This window comes from Chlorocebus sabaeus, chromosome 19 (genome assembly GCF_047675955.1).
Source record: "Chlorocebus sabaeus isolate Y175 chromosome 19, mChlSab1.0.hap1, whole genome shotgun sequence".
Lineage (NCBI taxonomy): Eukaryota > Metazoa > Chordata > Mammalia > Primates > Cercopithecidae > Chlorocebus > Chlorocebus sabaeus.
In genome coordinates, this window is record NC_132922.1 from 531,667 (window position 1) to 550,850 (window position 19,184).

Genomic DNA, 19,184 nt, shown 5'->3' on the forward strand with positions numbered 1-19,184 from the left:
CCCTGCATCGCTCACCTCTAGCTGGCCAGATCCCTCAGGCCCCCAGTCAGACCAGTGGCCACCTTCTGGCCCCCTCCCTGCTCCCTGGAGGGTCTGAGCCCAGGGGGACCAGGGGAGGACACAGCTGATTGGTGGGCTCTGAGGGCACAGGGTGGGACGGCCACCCAGATGGTGACCCCAGCTGCCCTGTGGGGATGTACTGGGCAGGCTTGGCTTCGGGCCAAGATCCAGACACCACCTCCCTACCCCTCAGTGGTCAGGGAAGCTGGCTGGGGGGAAGTTGGGTGTCAAGGGAGCAAGGGTCTGCCCATCCCTGGGCGGGGGCTGGGTGGGCTAGGGAAAATAGCTTTCCTTTCCTTCCTGGTGAAGGAAAAAGAGGCCACTTTAACCCAGGGAATGTGTGTGCTGGTCCCGTTCCCACTATGCTCTGCAGCTTACGTGTGGGGGAGGGTCCAGACCATTTGGGGTCAGGCAGTGTCTCTAGGGGCCAGGGACAGTCTGTGCCCTTGCTTGGGTCTTGGGTAGGGGTGGAAACCGTCTGGGAGTTGGGGGCCCTCCTGGGGCCTCATCAGTGTAGTGGTCAGTCCTGGGGGAAGTCCAGTGTTGGCGGTCGGGGGTGGGAGCAGAATGGGGACACAGCCCCACCTCAGAAGCCTGGTCTGTGCGGGGCCTTCTGGACCCCTGAGCTCCACCACGGGGAGTTAAGGGGGACAGCAGTGGAAGCTGGGCTTCCTGGAAGAGGTAGATGGAGTGCCACAGGCAGCCCAGGGCACAAAGGGTGCAGGCCACAGGCAGCTGTGGTTTGGGCAGCCCCGGGCTGCCCCTGCTCACTGGGCACGAGCTGATGAATGCCACGGAACACGGCCCAAAGCCCAGGTGTAAAGCTCCTCCCGCCCTTGAGCGGCTGAGCTGCTGATTCATGGCCGGAGGGCGGGGCAGAGGGCCCTGGCGATCCTGTTACCCACCAGCCCAGTGGGCTCCCAGGGTGCACCCACATCCCTCCTCAGACCCAGGTTTCTGGACTGCGGAGGGGGTGTCAGGGTGGGGCTTTGCCCACCAGAGCATCTGGTCTAGGATGGGGCCAGACCTATGGGAGGATAACGCCCACACAGAGAGGTCAGGTTGAGGGCCGCGGCAGGTCCCCATCCCTGCTGGAGACAGTGCAGCCACCCTCAGCCTGGGTTTTGCAGGAGAGGACAGGCAGGGATGGGACGGGCAGGGGCACCGGCACTTGCAACACTTGCAGCAGGCACCCCACAGATTGGGGGAGCAGGGAGAGGAGTTGGGTGTCCAAAAGGGCCCTCGGGGACCTATGGGACTGAGAGGCCCGGGGTCAGTGGCCACAGGGGTGGGGTTGGGGATGCAGCCTGAGGAGTTTGGGAGACAGACCCCTCCGTGTAGAAAGAGGGATACAGGCAGGACAGGTGCAGATGGACCCCCCATTCGGGGATGGATGGATCAGGCGCAGAGGTAGGGCATCCTTGGGGGTGGCGTGGGAAGTTGACTCTAGGTACACAGGGCTCAGCCCAACTAGGGACTGCCGATAGAAGTCAGCGCTCAGGCTGTCAAGGATGGGCCCTGCGCCCTGGAACCATGGGCAGTCAGGACTGGAGCCCAGGGTCTCAGCAGGAGCTCCCCCCTCCCCCGGCTCCACCCCCAGATTGGGGAAGTTCAGCCAAAGGGGAGAGGCTGACAGGGGTATCTCCGCGCCGCGTCCGGCCCTAGGTCGGGACAAAGCTGCCGGGCGGCGCTCCCCTCCCCCTGCGCTTCCCCCCAGGCTCCGGCCCTCCCCCGGCGGCCGCCGCCTCGGGTTTCCGGAGGGGCCGGAGGGCGGGCGAGGGCGTCACGTGCGCGCCGCCCGCGGGCCGGTTGGTCCCCGGGCGGGGGAGGGGCCGTGCGCTGCCTGGGTCGGGGTCGGGCCAGGGTCGGCACCTGGGACATCCCCGAGGGAAGGGCCGGGAGCAGGAGCGTCCCAGCGGTGGGCGGGCGAGCAGCGCGGAGTCGGCCCGGGGCGCACGCCGAGGAAGTCCCGCCGATCCCGGGTCCCCGGTCCGGGGGCACAGCCCGCGGGCTCTGCGGGGTGGGCGGCTCCCGGGCCTGCCATGAGCTCTCCACCGCCTGCCCGCAGTGGCTTTTACCGCCAGGAGGTGACCAAGACGGCCTGGGAGGTGCGCGCCGTGTACCGGGACCTGCAGCCCGTGGGCTCGGGCGCCTATGGCGCGGTGTGGTGAGCGCGGGCGGGGCGGCCGGCGGGGCGGGCGGGGCCTGCGCGGGGTGCCCGGCCTTCCCGCTAAGCGGTCCGCCCCGCAGCTCGGCCGTGGACAGCCGCACCGGCGCTAAGGTGGCCATCAAGAAGCTGTATCGGCCCTTCCAGTCCGAGCTGTTCGCCAAGCGCGCCTACCGCGAGCTGCGCCTGCTCAAGCACATGCGCCACGAGAACGTGAGTCGCGCGACCCCGCTCCGGGAAGGCGCCCCGGCCTCGGCTCGGTTCGGCTGGGCTGGGTTCCTCCACCTGGCAACCCCTTCCCCAGGCAACCTGCTGTGGGGCGGGGCGGGGGTCGGGCCGTGGGTCCCCAGGGGAGAAGGAGAGCAAGGTCCGTCTCCTTTTGGGAGACGACTCCCCCAAGGGCCATTCCCCTTCCTCTGCCAGGCCCGGGAAAGAGCCCCTTGACTTGGCGCCTCAGCCAGGCCCTGGTCAGGGGACACGACTTGGCCAGGCCCAGGGGATCCTCCAGGTCTCACGCCAAACCCTGCCCCCAGCCAGGAAGCCCGCGGTGAGAGGATGCTCCCGGCAGGAGGGTTTTCCTGGAAGGGGCACCTTCTCTTTCCCATCCGGGCCCCTCTCCAGCCCCTCTGTGGAGCCCACTTTGTTGCTGTCCATCTCCCGAGTCTTCCGACCCGGTGGAGGGGGAGGAGGGGGGCGCCAGAACGTAGGGAGTATGGTGAACCCTCTGGAGCCCCTGGGGGTGAGTGAAGGGTTCAGGGAGCTGCTGTCTGGGGGGCACTGGGCGTGGTGGTCATCTCACAGACACCCTCCCTTTCGTTTTGGGGACCCATCCTTTCCAGTCCTGCCTGTGAGATGCCATGCACAGCTGCCCTGGGCCTCTCCCACCGGGTGGCTGGCTGCTAAGAGCCTGACTTCTCTGCCAGGGGCCCTCTGGTTTCTGGACACAGTCCCACTTGTCCACTGCCCCCCACATCACTCCTGCCCTGCCCCTGGTCTGGGCCCAGCCTGAAGGCAGGTGGTCTGGGCGCCCCGACCCTAGCTCCAGGGTGAGATGCTCTGGACCCTCCTGGGTCATCCGAGCCACCACTGCCCTGGGAGAATGAGTCCCTGCGTCCACCAGCAAACCACCCGCCCCCTGGTTCCTGGCCACCGCCACTCTCTCAGCCCCTTGGGTGGGTCCTTTTCTCTGAGGCTTCCCATAGCCCACCCTGACCCCAGCTCACCACCCTGGGCCCTGTGAAATCTGTTTGCGGTGGACACCAACCTTGCCCCCACCTCGACACCCCCGTCACACCCAGCCCTGCCCCCACCTTGCCACCACCGCACTCCCCCATCCCGCCTGTCACACCAAGACCTTGCCCCAGGACTGTAGCCTTCCCCTCGGCCCCCTGCCCCCACCCACCCACTCACTCACCTGCTCGGGCCTTGCCCCATCCAGCCAAGCGCTCTGGGGCTTTTCTTTCTTCTTTTTTTTTTTTTGAGATGGAGTTTCGCTCTTGTTGCCCAGGCTGGAGTGCAATGGCATGATCTCGGCTCACCACAACCTTTGCCTCCTGGGTTCAAGTGATTCTCCTGCCTCAGCCTCCTGAGTAGCTGGGATTACAGGTCCATGCCACCATGCCTGGCTAATGTTTTGTATTTTTAGTAGAGACGGTGTTTCATTATGTTGGGCAGACTGGTCTCAAACCCCTGACCTCGAGTGATCCGCCTGCCTTGGCCTCCCAAAGTGCTGGGATTACAGGCCTGAACCACTGCGCCTGTCCACTGGGGCTTCTCTTTTTTGAGATGGGGTCTCCCTCTGTCGCCCAGGCTGGAGTGCAATGGCGCGATCTGCGACCTCCACCTCCTGGGTTCACACAATTCTCCTGCCTCAGCCTCTCTAGTAGCTGTGACTCTAGGCACCCACCACCACACCCGGCTAACTTTTTGTATTTTTAGTAGAGACGGGGTTTCACTATGTTGGCCAGGCTGGTCTTGAACTCCTGACCTCGTGATCCACCTGCCTTCGCCTCCCAAATTGCTGGGAGTGCAGCCGTGACCCACTGCGCTGGGCTCCACCAAGGCTTTTCTTTAGCCACCGCCCTGCTGTCCTGGGGTCCCCACCGTGCCTGGGGGTCCACCCCCTGGGCTCCCGGCCTGCAGCTGAGGCTCCTTCCCTGGAACCCCATCTTCCTGGAAGACTGAAGCTCTGTGAGGCCACATGCCTTGCTCAGCGGGGGAGGAGGCTCTGCCACAGGGCCCAGTCCTGCCATCCCCATGCCACCTCCCTCTCCAGGCCAGCCCCATACCACAGAGGCCAAGCCAAGTCCTATGGCTCCTAGCCCACAGGACCCTGCTTTCCATCTTCTGCCAAAGCGCTCTCCCGGGCACCCTCCAGCTGTTGTGTCCACAGACCCCGCTGCTCCCAGGCCTCCCTGGACGGGCCTCTGTTCCTTCTCCTCCTCCCTCCACATTCTTGCCCACGGCTCTGGCAGAGCTGTCCTTCCAGTTTAGGTCCATTCTTGCTTCACTCTGGCCAGTCCCTACACCACGGCCAGCAGGACGCATTTAGCATCACACCCGTTTAAATCCTTCCCTGTCTCTTGAGATCAAAGCCAAACTTTCACCTGGTGTGTGCTGCCCTGCCGGCTTCCTCTGGCCTCTCCTCAGCCCCTCCCTGGCCTGGGCCTTGGCCACCTGGCCTCCCTCCCTGTGTTCCTCAAACTCTCCAAGTGTTCTCCCTCTTGCCTTGACTACTCTGCATGTGCCCTCTGCCGGGTGTCCCGCAGCCCACATGTCTACCTGCCCCTCCATCCTTGGCTGTGCAGAACTTCTCCAGGCCTCCCTGGGACCCTGTCACCCCAAAATGCTGAGGCAGCAGTTATCACATGACCTGTCCACGGTCCATCTCCCCAACCAGGGGTGCTGTGGGGACCAAGTCTGGCGGGTCATGGTGCTGTCCACCTGGGCCTCACCAGCAGAGGCCTGGCCTCTCCTCACAGCGCTATCCCTTCCCTGGGTGTGGGTCTGCTTGGCTGGGGAGAAGAGGGGAGAAAGGGCCAAGTGGCAGGAGCCCTTTGGACGGTTCAGAGCCAGCCCAGACTCCGGGTTGCCCTTCCCCCAGAAGATCCCGGCTGTCACCATCCAAAAATAACGTGTCTGTGGGTATGTGTGCCAGGGCTGGGCCACGCTGCCAGTGGGCAGAGCCAGGCCCTTTGGACAGTGGGGCATGACGACAGCTGCAGAGGGGGTTTCCTGCCCAGAGGGCTGTGCCACTCTTGGGGGTGCCCCCGCCCGTGTCCTCCGTTGCACTCTCAACTCTACCTGGGCCCCCAGGTGATTGGGCTGCTGGACGTATTCACTCCTGACGAGACCCTGGATGACTTCACAGACTTGTGAGTGCCGACCTGGGCTGGCTGCTGGGCACGAGGGGTGGTGGGCAGCTCTGGCACTGGCTTCAGGTTCCAGGTTGGCATGGGGTTCTCTTCCTGTAGCCTGAGTGGGGGATGCACACTGCCAACCCCCCCCCATACTACTCTGCCCCACACCCTCCCCCACATGGTCCTGGGACCCACAGCTGGGCAGAGCTGGGGCTGCTGCCTCCCTTCACGCCTGGCACCTGGGCTCTCCGGCACCGGAGGTGTGAACCTTGGACCTGACCATTTGTTAACAGGAAGGTCCCGTGCTCGGGACCCTGGCACCAAGTGTGTGGCCGGTAACTGGAGCTGCTGACCTTTCCCAGCAGGTGGGGGAGAAGCGGTAGGGAGGACCCACCCTGCCCTTGCCCTGCAGCCGACCACCCCGGGACTCACACCTTGTCGGCCAAGAGTGAAGGGCCAGGCTGAGGAAGGCCTGGAGAGGGTAGCAGGTGCCTCCCGCCTGACTTGCAGAGGTCAAGGACCCACGCTGGCCTCAGTGGCCTCTGGGGAGGTGCTAAATACCATTCTCCTGTGTCCGTCTCCACCGGCTCAGCCAGCCCCTCTGACCCAGATGCCTTGCCATGCCTCCATCGCCCCCAGGCACCTCCCTCATCTCTGGCACAAAGTTCCGAAGTTGAAACCTGACTGCCTCCCTCCCCTGCCTGTGAAGACTCGAGCCCTGCTGCCTCCTCCACGCAGCCTCAGCTCCCAGCCTGGCACGCAGGGCGCTTTAGCAGAGGGTTCAAAAACCCCAAAGGGAGGCCGGGCGCGGTGGCTCAAGCCTGTAATCCCAGCACTTTGGGAGGCTGAGACGGGCGGATCACAAGGTCAGGAGATCGAGACCATCCTGGCTAACACGGTGAAACCCCGTCTCTACTAAAAAATACAAAAAACTAGCCGGGCGAGGTGGCGGGCACCTGTAGTCCCAGGCTGAGGCTGAGGCAGGAGAATGGCATGAACCCGGGAGGCGGAGCTTGCAGTGAGCTGAGATCCGGCCACTGCACTCCAGCCTGGGGGACAGAGCAAGACTCCGTCTCAAAAAAAACAAAAACAAAAACCCCAAAGGGCAGCCTCCTGCCTGTCTGACAGTCCTCAGGGTGGGAGGGAGGTGTGAGCGTTGCTGGCAGTGACAGTTGGGGCAGGATGGAGCCTGGCACTGCAAGGAGGGGTTGTGAGGATGCCGAGGCCAGTGGGGACGGGTGCTGCAGGGTGACCTTCCCGGGGGCACCTGCTGGATCCCGGATGGGTCTGAGCCTGGGCCTGCTGGGTAGGCCTCTGGGATGCAGAGGCTGGCTCTGCCCACTGACGGTGCTCCGGCCCCTCCCACAGTTACCTGGTGATGCCATTCATGGGCACCGACCTGGGCAAGCTCATGAAACATGAGAAGCTGGGCGAGGACCGGATCCAGTTCCTCGTGTACCAGATGCTGAAGGGGCTGAGGGTATGGCCCCAGGGGAGGCTGCAGGGAGGCAGGCAGGGCCTCGGGGCTGGGCAGAGGAGGGCCCTGTGGCTCTGAGGCCCTGGTGCGCTGAAACCTGCCGAATCTTCTGTCCCCGCAGTATATCCATGCTGCCGGCATCATCCACAGAGTGAGTCCTGGTGCAGGAGCCACCCATCAGCCCTCCCCCAGCGCAATCCCCCGCCTCCACGTCCTACCTGTGAGGGTCTGACAGGGTCTAGGGGGGCTGACGGGGTCTGGGGGGGCTGAGCCACGCCTCACGCACAGCCCCTTGTGGGAGCCTGTCTGGATGCCCAGGTACCTGGGTCTGTCCTTGAAGGGCTGCAGAGAGCAAGGGGGCCAGGTCTGGTGGCCCCATCTTTAGGTGCCACCCAGGCTCTTGGCTGTGCCCATGCTCGGGAGGGTGGGGCACAGTGGCCACCTTTCCTCTGTCCCCAGGACCTGAAGCCTGGCAACCTGGCTGTGAACGAAGACTGTGAGCTGAAGGTGTGTGCCGCCTGGCAGGGGCCCCTCCGGATCTGCCCACCAATCCACCTGTCAGGCCTGGGCAGGGGGCCAAGGCCCCAGGCTCTGGGCAGTGGCTGAGGAGCTGGTGGGTGGGTGAGCCCCAGGAGGCAGTGGTGTGCCACATGCCATACCTGCAGCGGGTGAGGGTGGGAGGTGCCCCCAGGCCCCTGCCTGGTCCAGGACAGGGCTGAGGCCTTGGCGGGCAGCAGGTGACAGCAGGGAGAGGGGAGCCCCAGGGCCCCTGCTCCATCCCAAGGGCAGCTGGGCTCGGTGCACTGGCCAAATGGAGGAGCTCACACAGTTTGGGGTCCGAGGGCTTGGCCTCAAGTCCTCAAAGGTTGTCAGGAGGCCCCAGCTCGGGGCTTCGAGTCCAACCCCCCCGGGGTCTCCTGGACCATGGGTGGCCTGTTGGCTCCTTGGGAGTCCCCTAGAACCCACCTCCCTGATTCTTCCCGCAGATCCTGGACTTTGGCCTGGCCAGGCAGGCAGATAGCGAGATGACTGGCTATGTGGTGACCCGGTGGTACCGGGCACCCGAGGTCATCTTGAATTGGATGCGCTACACGCAGACGGGTGAGAAGCTGCCTAGAGATTTGGGCCTCTCGGGCTGCACCATCTGCTTCTCTACTTCTTCACGGAGAGCCCTGTGGTGGCTGCTCCCCAGGGAGGCTGTTGAGCTGGGGTGGGAGCCGGGGGGGTTGGGCTATGTCTGTGTTTCCTCCCTCCCCATCTCATCCCGTCCCCCCGCCCACGGGGCTGACCATGGCTTTTATCTCAGTGGACATCTGGTCTGTGGGGTGCATCATGGCGGAGATGATCACAGGCAAGACGCTGTTTAAGGGCAGCGACCGTATCCTCCAGCAGCAGGGCAGCACCAGGGGCGGGTGGGGATGGCTCCTGCCCAGGTGGGGGGTTCTAGGGGGGTGGGGATGGCTCCTGCCCAGGTGGGGGGTTCTAGGGGGGTGGGGATGGCTCCTGCCCAGGTGGGGGGTTCTGGGGGGGTGGGGATGGCTCCTGCCCAGGTAGGGGGTTCTGGGGTTGGGGATGGCTCCTGCCCAGGTAGGGGGTTCTGGGGGGGTGGGGATGGCTCCTGCCTAGGTGGGGGCAGTGAGGGCCCTGATCTCTGGCCCCCCGAGCTGTGCTCCTGACCTCAGTGCAGACCTGGACCAGCTGAAGGAGATCATGAAAGTGACAGGGACGCCTCCAGCTGAGTTTGTGCAGCGGCTGCAGAGTGATGAGGTCAGTGGTGAGTGGGGAGCTGGGTGGGGGTGGGGGCGGACCCGGGCCTCGATGTTTGCCCCTCACCCTTTCTTTCCACACAGGCCAAGAACTACATGAAGGGCCTCCCTGAGTTGGAGAAGAAGGATTTTGCCTCCATCCTGACCAATGCAAGCCCTCTGGGTAGGGCTGGCTACTGTGGGGGCCACCAGGTGCTGGAGTGTGGGGCCTCCCGCAGTCTGGCCTGACACACCTTCCCCCGCAGCTGTGAACCTCCTGGAGAAGATGCTGGTGCTGGATGCGGAGCAGCGGGTGACGGCAGCCGAGGCACTGGCCCATCCCTACTTCGAGTCCCTGCACGACACAGAAGATGAGCCCCAGGTCCAGAAGTATGACGACTCCTTTGATGACGTGGACCGCACGCTGGATGAATGGAAGCGTGAGCTGGGGGCTCCAGGCAGGGCCTGTGTGGACCCGAGTTGGGGGCTCTGGGCAGGGCCTGTGTTGACCCATAAGTGGGGGGATCCTGGCAGGGCCTGTGTGGACCCGAGTAGGAGGCTCCAGGCAGGGCCTGTGTGGACCTGTGAGTGGGGGGCTCTGGGCAGGGCCTGTGTGGACCCTGTGGGCCCTGTGCCGGTGGCCAGGCTCAGAGTCCTAGATCCCTGTCCCTGGGATGCAGGTCAGGTGAGGAGAATGGGAGGTCAGAGGGCAGCATGGGGCCGTGTGGCCTGGTGGAAATGACCTCTGGCTGGAGCTGAAAGATGAAAGGAGGGTGTTCCTGGCAGGCTCAGCACAGAGGCTGGCACAGAAGGAGCCAGGAATGGTGAAGGGCAGCTGTGAGTCAGGGCAGCAGGGCCCACTTAGCCCCTCCTGGCCCCCAGACCTGCTGCCCTTCCGCCATGTCCAGGCCAGAGACCCGGGCCACCGTGCCACCCTCACCATGTCCATTTGTCCCTAAGTCCTCTCTCCTCACATCTCGTGAATCTGTCCTTGCCTCTCCTTGCCCCAGGTTTTTGTTTTGTTTTGTTTTGTTTTGAGACAGTCTCGCTCTATTGCTCAGGCTGGAGTGCAGTGGCGTGATCTCGGCTCACTGCAAGCTCCACCTCCCAGGTTCACGCCATTCTCCTGCCTTAGCCTCCCGAGTAGCTGGGACTACAGGTGCCCGCCACCACACTCTGCTAACTTTTTGTAATTTTAGTAGAGACAGGGTTTCACCATGTTAGCCAGGATGGTCTTGATCTCCTGACCCCATGATCCGTCCACGTCGGCCTCTCAAAGTGCTGGGATTATAGGCGTGAGCCACTGTGCCCGGCCCTCTCTTTGGTCCATTTTAGGATCCTTCCCATCTGGACAAGACATGTATGTCTTATATACCCAAGATAGTCCCCAGGGCCTCACCTGTCTCCCCCAGCCCCCCTGAGCAGTCCAGACCCCAACCCTAACTACTAGGGTCCATCATCCCCTATACCAGGGGCTATCCCCTCATCTTGGAGGGCTGGCCAAGGCCTGTGCAGCCTCAGGCTGAACTCAGGGAAGCCTCCCCAGCTCCCACAGCTATGCTGTGGCCCGAAGCTATGCTGGACCTGGCTTCATTTCTGCTCCAGAATGGCAGGCTGTGTCTTCTTCATGGCTGCATGACCAACCTGTGGTGGGGGTGCCCGGGGACAGCAGGTGGACACTGGGAGCAGTGCCGTGTTTCAGGCCCTGTCCTGGCTCTGCTTTGGGCGCAGGGCCTTGGTCCTCCACACTGGCTGGGTGGGGCTGGATGGACTGAGATTCTTCACCTGTACTCCTTAAGGCCACGGGTCCCTGGGTGCCTGCAGCAGGGCCTCCACCCTTCCTGTGTGTGCTTAGTTGTGTGCTTATGAGTTTGGCTTTGATTAAAGGTTTCTCCTGCTAAAAAAAAACTTGAAAACCATGGGCCATAGGATCCTCTCTGTAGTCCCCATGCACACAACTGTAGCTGGGGCCTCAGCTCTTAGGACAGACCGTGGTGGACACGTGGCCAAGCCCTGGCCACCTCCCCTTTCCCTGGAAAATCCGGATCTAGAGCAATGGCCTCTTCACACAAACATTCTCTCAGTGGTTTGGACCACATTAGGATTAGAGAAGGGCCCCACGAGGCACCGCCAGGCGTGTCTGTGAGTGACACCCCAGGATGGAAGGCAAAGGCTGACCCTGGTTTCTGTCGTGCCCCCCGCCCCTGCCAGGTGTGACTTACAAAGAGGTGCTCAGCTTCAAGCCTCCCCGGCAGATGGGAGCCAGGGTCTCCAAGGAGACGGCTCTGTGAAGATCTCTGAGCTCCAGGGTGGCAGTGAGGACCACCTTCACCTTCCACCTGAGAGGGGACCCTCGTTGCCACCTTGACCTTGGCTGGGGCTTGCATCCCAAGGCATCCGTTGGAGCAGACCCCTGGGTTCCATGGACCCTCCTCCCCATGGCCATGCCTCTGCTTTCGGGCGCCCATCCTGGAGGAGCACCTGAACTTTCTGGACAGGACCTCTGGCCGACCTGGGGATGGCCTCTGATGCCTGGAGCCGGGGCCCCCTTGCCCGGTGCCCTCAGAAACCTCGGAGCTGGTGGGGCTCCAGGTCAGGCCCTGGCCTCTGAGCCCTGCCTGCTCTGGGCCATGCGGAGGAAGAACAGAGGGTGGGCGCAGGGCACCAACTCAGGGACATCCCTTCTCCTGGGTGACGTCAGTGGACCTTCCTGCACCCCCTGCCTGGAATGTAAATCAGCTGTGTGGCGCCCATGTGGCTGGAACGAAATAGACCCTTTTGTAGCTCCCTGCTCTGGCTGTGCGTCCTCATGCTGCGACCTGTCTTAAGGCCTCCAAGCCCTTGGCCTGCATGTAGAGGAGGCTGGCCTGATAGCTCAGACCCTCAGAGCCAGCTGGGGGGCCTGAGCATCCCATGTCTCCCAGGCCACAAAGCTGGTGCCCGCTTCCCCAGACCTGTGCCAGTGAGCTTCGAACCCCCACATTAGGGCTTGGCCCCCTCCCCTTTTACAGGGTGACCTTCTGCTAATGGCTTAGAGTTTAAGCCACTGTGTGTAGATCCTGAAGCCAGACCCAGGGGCAGGGCCTGATGGGGAGAAATGTTAGGATCTACCCTAGCTCTCAGCACCCTCCAAGGCCAGCAGGTCCCTGGGGGGAGGGGGCACGCTGAACACCTTGAGACACCTCTGGCCCCTGTGGTGGAGTGGTGAGCACAGAGGGCTGGGTTTTGTTCTTGATCAAACCTCTAGCCCCTACCTACTACCGTGCTCCAGTGGTATCTTCATGCCCAGGCCGCCCTCTGCAGGCCACTCGGTGTTTCCAAGGGTGGCGGCTGGACCACAGGCCACGGGCACCTCCAAACCTGTCCCAGGGCAGGGGGTTACAGTAGAGAGACCAGTGAGGGCAGGGCAGGCCAGGCGTCCTCCTCGGTGGACACTTCCACAGCTGGCCCAGCCAAATTGGACCTGATGAGCTGCCACGACAGACGGGCCTTCTGTGCCAGCGACCCTCATGCCTCTCCAGGGTATCTGGGCATGGGGGACATGATCCCCATCGGCTCGGGAGCCGCGCTGACTTGTGTCATGGCTGCTGTCCACACGGGGCCCAGCTTCCTGCCATAGATGGCCTGAGGACTGGGGGCCCCAAAACTGACCCAACTAAACGTGAGCTCCAGCGGGGACAGGGTGGCCCCTGGGCTCCAGGGGGGCTCCGGTCTCCTCTTGGGGCACCTTGCTCCGTGGCTGTGCCCGTGCCTCCTGCCTTCCTCACTTCCTCTGTTTCCCGCCACGCTACCGCAACTCCGGTCCAGCGTCCCCGCCTCCACCGACCTTGACTCTGCTCTTAGGCCAGGGATCTTCTCGGAGCTAGAACCGGACTCGCCCTCCTTAAACCTCCAGGGCGGTGCTGCGCCTGGATGCAACCACGACCACCGCCCTGAGCCGGCCGCAGCGCCACCCGCCTCCCCGCGGGCTTCTCCCGCCTCGTGGCCTTTGCCTGCGGACCCCTCGCCCCGCTCGCCCTTCACCCCGGCTCTTCCTGCGCCCGGGCCGGGTGGCCTTGGGGCTGCGCTGGACCCTGACCCGGGAGCTGGAGCAGAACGGGGCTCGCCTGGGCAGGCTCAGCCACAGGCTTTCGGGTGGGGCTGCGGCAACCGACAGCGCAGGGCCTGGGGACCCCGCCCCTCTAGGAGGGGATCGGGGCGGGGCCGAGGGGGAGGCGGAGCAGCAGCGCAGCTCGGAGGGCTGGCGGCTCCGGGCGCTGAGGCTTCCGCGCCTGCTGGTTCCTCGCTCCGGGGCGGGGCTCGCGATAGCGAGCGGGAGCAGGGCGTGGGGCGGGACCCGGGTCGGAGGCGCGGAAGCCGGAAGCCATGCGCGGGGAGCCTCCCCCTTCGACTGCAGCCTCGCTCGGCGCCTTCTGCACGCCTGGAATCCCGGAGCCTGCCTAGTTCTGTGCGCTCCCGCCCAGGCCGGTGCCCGCCGCCCGCCTGCGCCCCAGGCAGGTCCCAGGCCTCCGGCTGCTCCCGGCCGAAGGTGGGGACTGGCAGTGGCAGGCACCGCTAGCGAGGGCGTTTGGGGACCCAGGCTGACCACGGCGCAGCCATGGGGACCGCGCTTGTGTACCATGAAGACATGACGGCCACCCGGCTGCTCTGGGACGAGTAAGTGGGACCTGGTCGAGGTGGGGTGCGGGGAGGGACCTCTGGACTGAGCTCTTCTTCTGCCCCAGCCCCGAGTGCGAGATTGAGCGCCCTGAGCGCCTGACCGCAACCCTGGACCGCCTGCGGCAGCGCGGCCTGGAACAGAGGTGTCTGCGGTTGTCAGCCCGCGAGGCCTCGAAAGAGGAGCTGGGCCTGGTGCACAGGTCAGGACAGGGGCAGCCCCCATGATATGGGGGCAGGCAACCCATCTAGAAACCTGGGAACCTGGGCCTGCCAGCCTTGAAGACAGATCCTCTCCCTAGGCACCTTGGGTGGGCTCACAGGCTTGAGGAAGTGACAGGGTGGCCACTCCCACCACAAATCCCAGCTCCCCGCTCCCGCCCCCGTGCTCCTGCTGGTGACCCTGCCTCTCCTGCCTGCCCATCTGCATGCAGCCCAGAGTATGTGTCTCTGGTCAGGAAGACCCAGGTCCTAGGCGAGGAGGAGCTGCAAGCACTGTCCGGACAGTTCGACGCCATCTACTTCCACCCGGTGCGTGTCCCCGGACACACTCACCTGTGCAGACACATGCACGCGCCTCTGCACGTTCACAGTCATGGCTGCTGATCCCAGCCAGCGTCCCCTGGTCCGTGCACGTGACATTGTCCAGCACACCTGCCTGCTGGCACTGCCAGAGCCTGGGACTGGCCTGTTGTGCTCAGCAGCTGGTGCCTTGCAGCCTGACACAAGTGTGGGCATGGCCTGCAAAGGGCAGCAGGGAAGGCGGGGGGCTCATCTGTGCCCCTGTGCCCACAGAGTACCTTTCACTGTGCACGCCTGGCCGCAGGGGCTGGACTGCAGCTGGTGGATGCTGTGCTCACGGGAGCTGTGCGAAACGGGCTTGCCCTGGTGAGGTGAGAGCTGCTGCTTCCCCTGGCTTCTCCTCTGTGGGTGGCCCTGTGAGGGGCCAGGGCAACCCTGACACAACCCAAATCCTCCTCTCACGCCATAGGCCCCCCGGGCACCACAGCCAGAGGGCAGCTGCCAACGGGTTCTGCGTGTTCAACAATGTGGCCATAGCAGCTGCACATGCCAAGCAGAAGCACGGGTTACACAGGTGTGTGCCAGGCTGGCTGCAGGGGTGTGGACCCAGGCGACACAGCAAGGGGCGGCACAGGTGGTGAGAGAACCCAGCCAGCATTTTCCCATCCCTGGCCGGGCTCCTGGAGGTGGGAGGCCCTGCCCCTCAGCCAGCAGCGCTGTCTGTGCCCAGGATCCTCATCGTGGACTGGGATGTGCACCATGGCCAGGGGATCCAGTATCTCTTTGAGGATGACCCCAGGTGAGCAAGGGTGCAAACAGCACCCTTTCCTGCAACCCCAGCCTGGCCTGGGAAAATCCAAGGGCAAGATACAGACGTGCTCGGGTCAGGGTTCTACGGGCAGCTGTAGAGCTGTTGAGGGTCCTGACCTCTGATCTCTGGCCCTGGCTGGCCGTTGGCAGCGTCCTTTACTTCTCCTGGCACCGCTATGAGCATGGGCGTTTCTGGCCTTTCCTTCGAGAGTCAGATGCAGACGCAGTGGGGCGGGGACAGGGCCTCGGCTTCACTGTCAACCTACCCTGGAACCAGGTGCCTACCCTCAAGCCCCAGGCCCCCACCCAGACCCCTCCCTCCAGCCCCCTCCCCTGCCCCACAGTTCAGGATGTAGCCTGGGATGTCCTGCCAGGTCGGGATGGGAAACGCTGACTACGTGGCTGCATTCCTGCACCTGCTGCTCCCACTGGCCTTTGAGGTGACTGCACGGAGGATTCCCCCAGGGCAGCCGGGTGGGAGGGAACTTGGTGCCTAGAGTGCCACGGTGAAGGCAGGAGGAGGGTTATGAGCTGCCCCACTGCTGCCTGGCAGGGAAGAGTGCTCAGGAGGGGATGGGATGGGCCTGGCTTGCCCTCACCTGGGCTCCAGCCCCTCTCTCGACCCTCCCCACCCCGGCCTGACCTGTAGTTTGACCCTGAGCTGGTGCTGGTCTCAGCAGGATTTGACTCAGCCATCGGGGACCCTGAGGTGAGGGCCTTGCCTGGCCAGGGAGGGCTTCTAGGGTCCTGGAGCCCAGGTCCCCCATCACACATGGCTTTGGTTCCAGGGGCAAATGCAGGCCACACCAGAGTGCTTCGCCCACCTCACACATCTGCTGCAGGTGCTGGCCAGCGGCCGGGTCTGCGCCATGCTGGAGGTGACTGGGGATGGCACATAGGGAGGGTTCCTGGGCCAGAGGTCTGGGGGTCAGGAGCATGGGAGCCAGGTGCCCACATGGTACTTGGGAGGGGCATCCTGCCCGGGATAGAGCCAGGCAAGGGCCCTCCTGGTGACACCCCATCCCAGTGATATCTCTGCCCCAATCATGTCTCCACCCTCCTCCCAGGGCGGCTACCACCTGGAGTCACTGGCTGAGTCAGTGTGCATGACAGTACAGACGCTGCTGGGCGACCCGGCTCCACCCCTGTCAGGGCCCATGGTGCCATGTCAGAGGTTCGAGGGGAGGGAGGGCAGGCGGGGCTGGGGTGGGAGGCCAGGCGTCACCACTGTTGTGTCTCCCCCACAGTGCCCTGGAGTCCATCCAGAGTGCCCGTGCTGCCCAAGCCCCGTACTGGAAGAGCCTGCAGCTGCAAGGTCAGTGTGGCCAGGTGCTAGGCTGCAGGATCCCACCTCAGGCTCCGTGCAGTGGCTATGACTCTGAACTGTCCCTAGATGTGACCCCTGTGCTGACGAGCCCCAGCACCCACTCCCCAGAGGGGAGGCCTCCACCTCTGCTGCCTGGGGGTCCCATGTGTAAGGCAGCTGCACCTGCACCTGCACCGAGCTCCCTCCTGGACCAGCCGTGCCTCTGCCCTGCACCCTCTGTCCGCACCACTGTTGCCCTGACAGCGCCAGATATCACACTGGTCCTGCCCCCTGATGTCATCCAACAGGAAGGGTCAGCCCTGAGGGAGGAGACAGAAGCCTGGGCCAGGTGGGCAGGGCTGGCCTGGGGAGGATGGGGCCGCATCTACACGTGTGTGTGTGTGCCTGATGTGTCTGTGTGTCCCTCTGGTCTGTCCACCACAGGCCACATGAGTCCCTGGCCCGGAAGGAGGCCCTCACTGCACTTGGGAAGCTTCTGTACCTCTTAGATGGGATGCTGGATGGGCAGGTGGGAGCACCTGTGAGGGGTTGGGGGTGCTATGGATCTAGGGGCAGGGACCAGGACCTGCCAACGAGATGTGGCCTGTCCAGAGGAGGGCTGGGTGGTGCAGAACCACATGGATGTGAACGTTGCCTTGTGCCAAGAACGGTTCCCAGAACAGCCCCAGGGATGGGGATCACTAGCGTGTCTGACCTCTGACCTCAGCTTCAGTTAAATGCTCTTTGGCAGAGAGGTGAAGGGGGTGATTTAAAGTATACATTTAGGCAGGGTGCAATGGCTCATGCCTGTAATAACAGCAGTTTAGGGGGCCAAGGTGGGAAGAATGTTTGAGCTCAGGAGTTCAGGACCAGCCTAGAGAACATACAGAGACCCTGTCCCCACAAAAAATAAAAAAGTCAGCCAAGTGTGGTGGCGTGTGCCTGTAGTTCAGTTACTTAGGAGGCTGAGGCAGGAGAATCACTTAAGCCCAGTAGTTTGAGACTGCAGTGAGCTATAATTGCGCCACTGCACGCCAGCCTGGGTACAGAACAAGTCCCTGTCTCTCAAAAAAAAAAAAAAAAAAAAAAAAAAATTACAGACGTAAGCGTCTTATTTACAGAAGCGGAGTGATTGACCTGAGTGTAAGAAGTGTGGCTGACATTAGCCACAGAGATACACCGAATGGAGGGAACCGTGGATCTGTTTACCTGGCTCGGGAGTTGGCTGCTGCCTCATCCTCCACTGTTTATTCATCCCACAGGTGAACAGTGGCATTGCAGCCACTCCAGCCTCTGCTGCAGCAGCCACGCTGGATGTGGCTATTCAGAGAGGCCTGTCCCACGGAGCCCAGAGGTAAGCCTCACTTGACCATCTGGAGCCTCTGAGGGCAGGACCTGTGGGCACCCCTATCCTGGCTGGCAGAGAGAGCTGTGGGAATGGACTCTGGACAACAGGAACACCTGTCCTGAGGCCAGCTCTTCCTCCAGGCTGCTGTGTGTGGCCCTGGGACAGCTGGACCGGCCTCCAGACCTCGCCCATGACGGGTAGGACTCACGTCTTGCATCTGTCCAGCCATGGATGTGGATGGGCATGCGACGGATGTGTGCCTGGGCCCCAGGGTGACGGGTGGGTGGGGCACTGTGGTACTGAATGGAGCCTTCCTCAGCTGGGGTTTGGGAGAAGGGCTGCTACAGGCAATGCCAGGTGGGTCTCCAGCACAGAGGCTCAGCAGTCACAGCACCCCTGCCCATGGCCCTGTGATTGCTCTTCCACCTCTGCCTGTGGTCTGGGCTCAGGAGGGTGAGCAGGGCCTTACACTTATGCACATGTGTCCTGGAAGGAGGACTCTGTGGCTGAACATCGGGGGCAAGGAGGCAGCCGCCCTATCCATGTTCCAAGTCTCCACACCACTGCCAGTGGTGAGTGACCACGCCACGCGGCAAGGCAGGTGCTGGGGAGCCCATGGATGTGTGCCGCTGCTGCTTGCTGGCACGTCATGAGAGCAGGCCTCTGGTCCTTCCTGTCTCCCTGCTCCTGCTCCAGGGGCCCTGAGATTGAGGTTGGAGGGCCAGAGCCAGCAGGTGTCTGTAGATGAGGAGCTGGGCTCTGCTGTCCCCACAGATGACTGGTGGCTTCCTGAGCTGCATCTTGGGCTTGGTGCTGCCCCTGGCCTATGGCTTCCAGCCTGACCTGGTGCTGGTGGCGCTAGGGCCTGGCCATGGCCTGCAGGGCCCCCACGCTGCACTCCTGGCTGCCATGCTTCGGGGGCTGGCAGGGGGCCGAGTCCTGGCCCTCCTGGAGGAGGTAAGCTGGGCAGGGTGGAGGTGCTGTGGGGTGGGATGAGGGGAAGGACCAATGACTGCTTCCGTCTTCGCCCCTGGCCCAGGACTCCACACCCCAGCTAGCAGGGATCCTGGCCCGGGTGCTGCGTGGAGAGGCACCTCCTAGCCTAGGCCCTTCCTCTGTGGCCTCCCCGGAGGACGTCCAGGCTCTGATGTACCTGAGAGGGCAGCTGGAGCCTCAGTGGGCGATGCTGCAGGTGAGGCTGATTGCGGAGGCATGGCTCTGCCCTGGGGCCCGGCTCTGCCGCAGAGGTCGGTGGGGAGGGCAGGGCAGGGCAAGTGAGTGCTGAGAACCAGCTCCAGCGCAGGAAGCCAGCTGCGCGCCTCCTCCCGGCTCCTCCTCCTGTAGTGCCGTCCTCACCTGGTGGCTTGAAATCGGCCAAGGTGGGAGCATTTACGCCGCAGAAAGGACACCGCACGCCGGCGCCTCGCTGCCGCGATCCGGACCCCAAGCCCGCGGCTCCCACGACTCTGGGGCATGGAACCCCGCCCACTCCCACCCCCGTCCCCTCCCACCCGTGCTTCCCCCGCTCCACCCCTCACTTCTCCTCGCCGCGCCCCACCTATCGCGCCCTGGCCCGTCCCATCCGAGCCCATGCAACCCACCCTCGGTCCCGTTCCTGCCCCTGCGCCCCGCTGCCCTTCGCTCCCCGCCCTTGCGCCGTTAGTAAACATGGGTTAAACGAAACCCTGGTTCTGCCTCCTTTACGAACACGCTGGCCTCTCTCTCTCAACCGCG

General features: G+C 63.8%; 2 protein-coding genes across 22 annotated transcripts; both read left to right on the forward strand.

The window, feature by feature from the left end:
• Nucleotides 1-45: 45 nt before the first annotated feature.
• On the forward strand, nt 46-11,599 carry MAPK12 (mitogen-activated protein kinase 12). 8 transcript variants are annotated; one of them, XM_073006576.1, is made up of 12 exons: nt 46-2,227; nt 2,311-2,440; nt 2,651-2,774; nt 5,543-5,601; nt 6,955-7,066; nt 7,185-7,283; nt 7,523-7,570; nt 8,050-8,164; nt 8,370-8,475; nt 8,746-8,830; nt 8,914-8,992; nt 9,075-11,599. In XM_073006576.1, the coding sequence occupies exons 1-12, from the start codon at nt 2,215-2,217 to the stop codon at nt 9,548-9,550; spliced, it is 1,446 nt and encodes a 481-aa protein (XP_072862677.1). In that variant the 5' UTR covers nt 46-2,214; the 3' UTR covers nt 9,551-11,599. The 8 variants fall into 8 exon arrangements, with proteins under 8 accessions (XP_072862677.1, XP_007974390.3, XP_007974391.1 ...); XM_007976199.3 differs by lacking the exon at nt 2,651-2,774 and having other exon boundaries at nt 9,075-9,248; nt 11,020-11,599; XM_007976200.3 differs by lacking the exon at nt 2,651-2,774 and having other exon boundaries at nt 8,370-8,441; nt 8,751-8,830; nt 9,075-9,248; nt 11,020-11,599.
• Nucleotides 11,600-13,062: 1,463 nt separating this feature from the next.
• Nucleotides 13,063-19,133, forward strand: HDAC10 (histone deacetylase 10). 14 transcript variants are annotated; one of them, XM_007976207.3, is made up of 20 exons: nt 13,073-13,464; nt 13,533-13,667; nt 13,899-13,995; nt 14,260-14,357; nt 14,456-14,560; nt 14,717-14,785; nt 14,947-15,073; nt 15,171-15,236; nt 15,446-15,505; nt 15,585-15,674; nt 15,864-15,970; nt 16,044-16,111; nt 16,190-16,451; nt 16,547-16,631; nt 17,365-17,456; nt 17,591-17,647; nt 17,944-18,022; nt 18,225-18,407; nt 18,490-18,642; nt 18,795-19,133. In XM_007976207.3, exons 1-20 carry the CDS (start codon nt 13,406-13,408, stop codon nt 18,816-18,818), a joined length of 2,016 nt encoding a protein of 671 aa, XP_007974398.3. In that variant the 5' UTR covers nt 13,073-13,405; the 3' UTR covers nt 18,819-19,133. The 14 variants fall into 14 exon arrangements, 13 of the variants coding, with proteins under 13 accessions (XP_072862672.1, XP_072862670.1, XP_037863201.2 ...); XR_012089410.1 differs by having other exon boundaries at nt 13,065-13,464; nt 14,456-14,623; nt 16,044-16,451; nt 17,944-18,047; XM_073006565.1 differs by having other exon boundaries at nt 13,068-13,464; nt 14,456-14,623; nt 18,490-19,133.
• Nucleotides 19,134-19,184: the final 51 nt, after the last annotated feature.

Bases quoted from the DNA above. Each gene is read 5' to 3' on its own strand.
- MAPK12 (XM_073006572.1), top strand. From the start codon at position 1,572: ATGGGCCCTGCGCCCTGGAACCATGGGCAGTCAGGACTGGAGCCCAGG. The intron at 5,602-6,954 runs GTGAGTGCCGAC...CCCCTCCCACAG, and splicing joins CTGGATGACTTCACAGACTT to TTACCTGGTGATGCCATTCA. The intron at 7,284-7,522 runs GTGAGGGTCTGA...CTCTGTCCCCAG, and splicing joins CCCGCCTCCACGTCCTACCT to GACCTGAAGCCTGGCAACCT.
- HDAC10 (XM_073006562.1), top strand. From the start codon at position 13,406: ATGGGGACCGCGCTTGTGTACCATGAAGACATGACGGCCACCCGGCTG. The intron at 14,786-14,946 runs GTGAGCAAGGGT...GGCCGTTGGCAG, and splicing joins CTCTTTGAGGATGACCCCAG to CGTCCTTTACTTCTCCTGGC. The intron at 17,648-17,943 runs GTAGGACTCACG...GTGTCCTGGAAG, and splicing joins CCAGACCTCGCCCATGACGG to GAGGACTCTGTGGCTGAACA.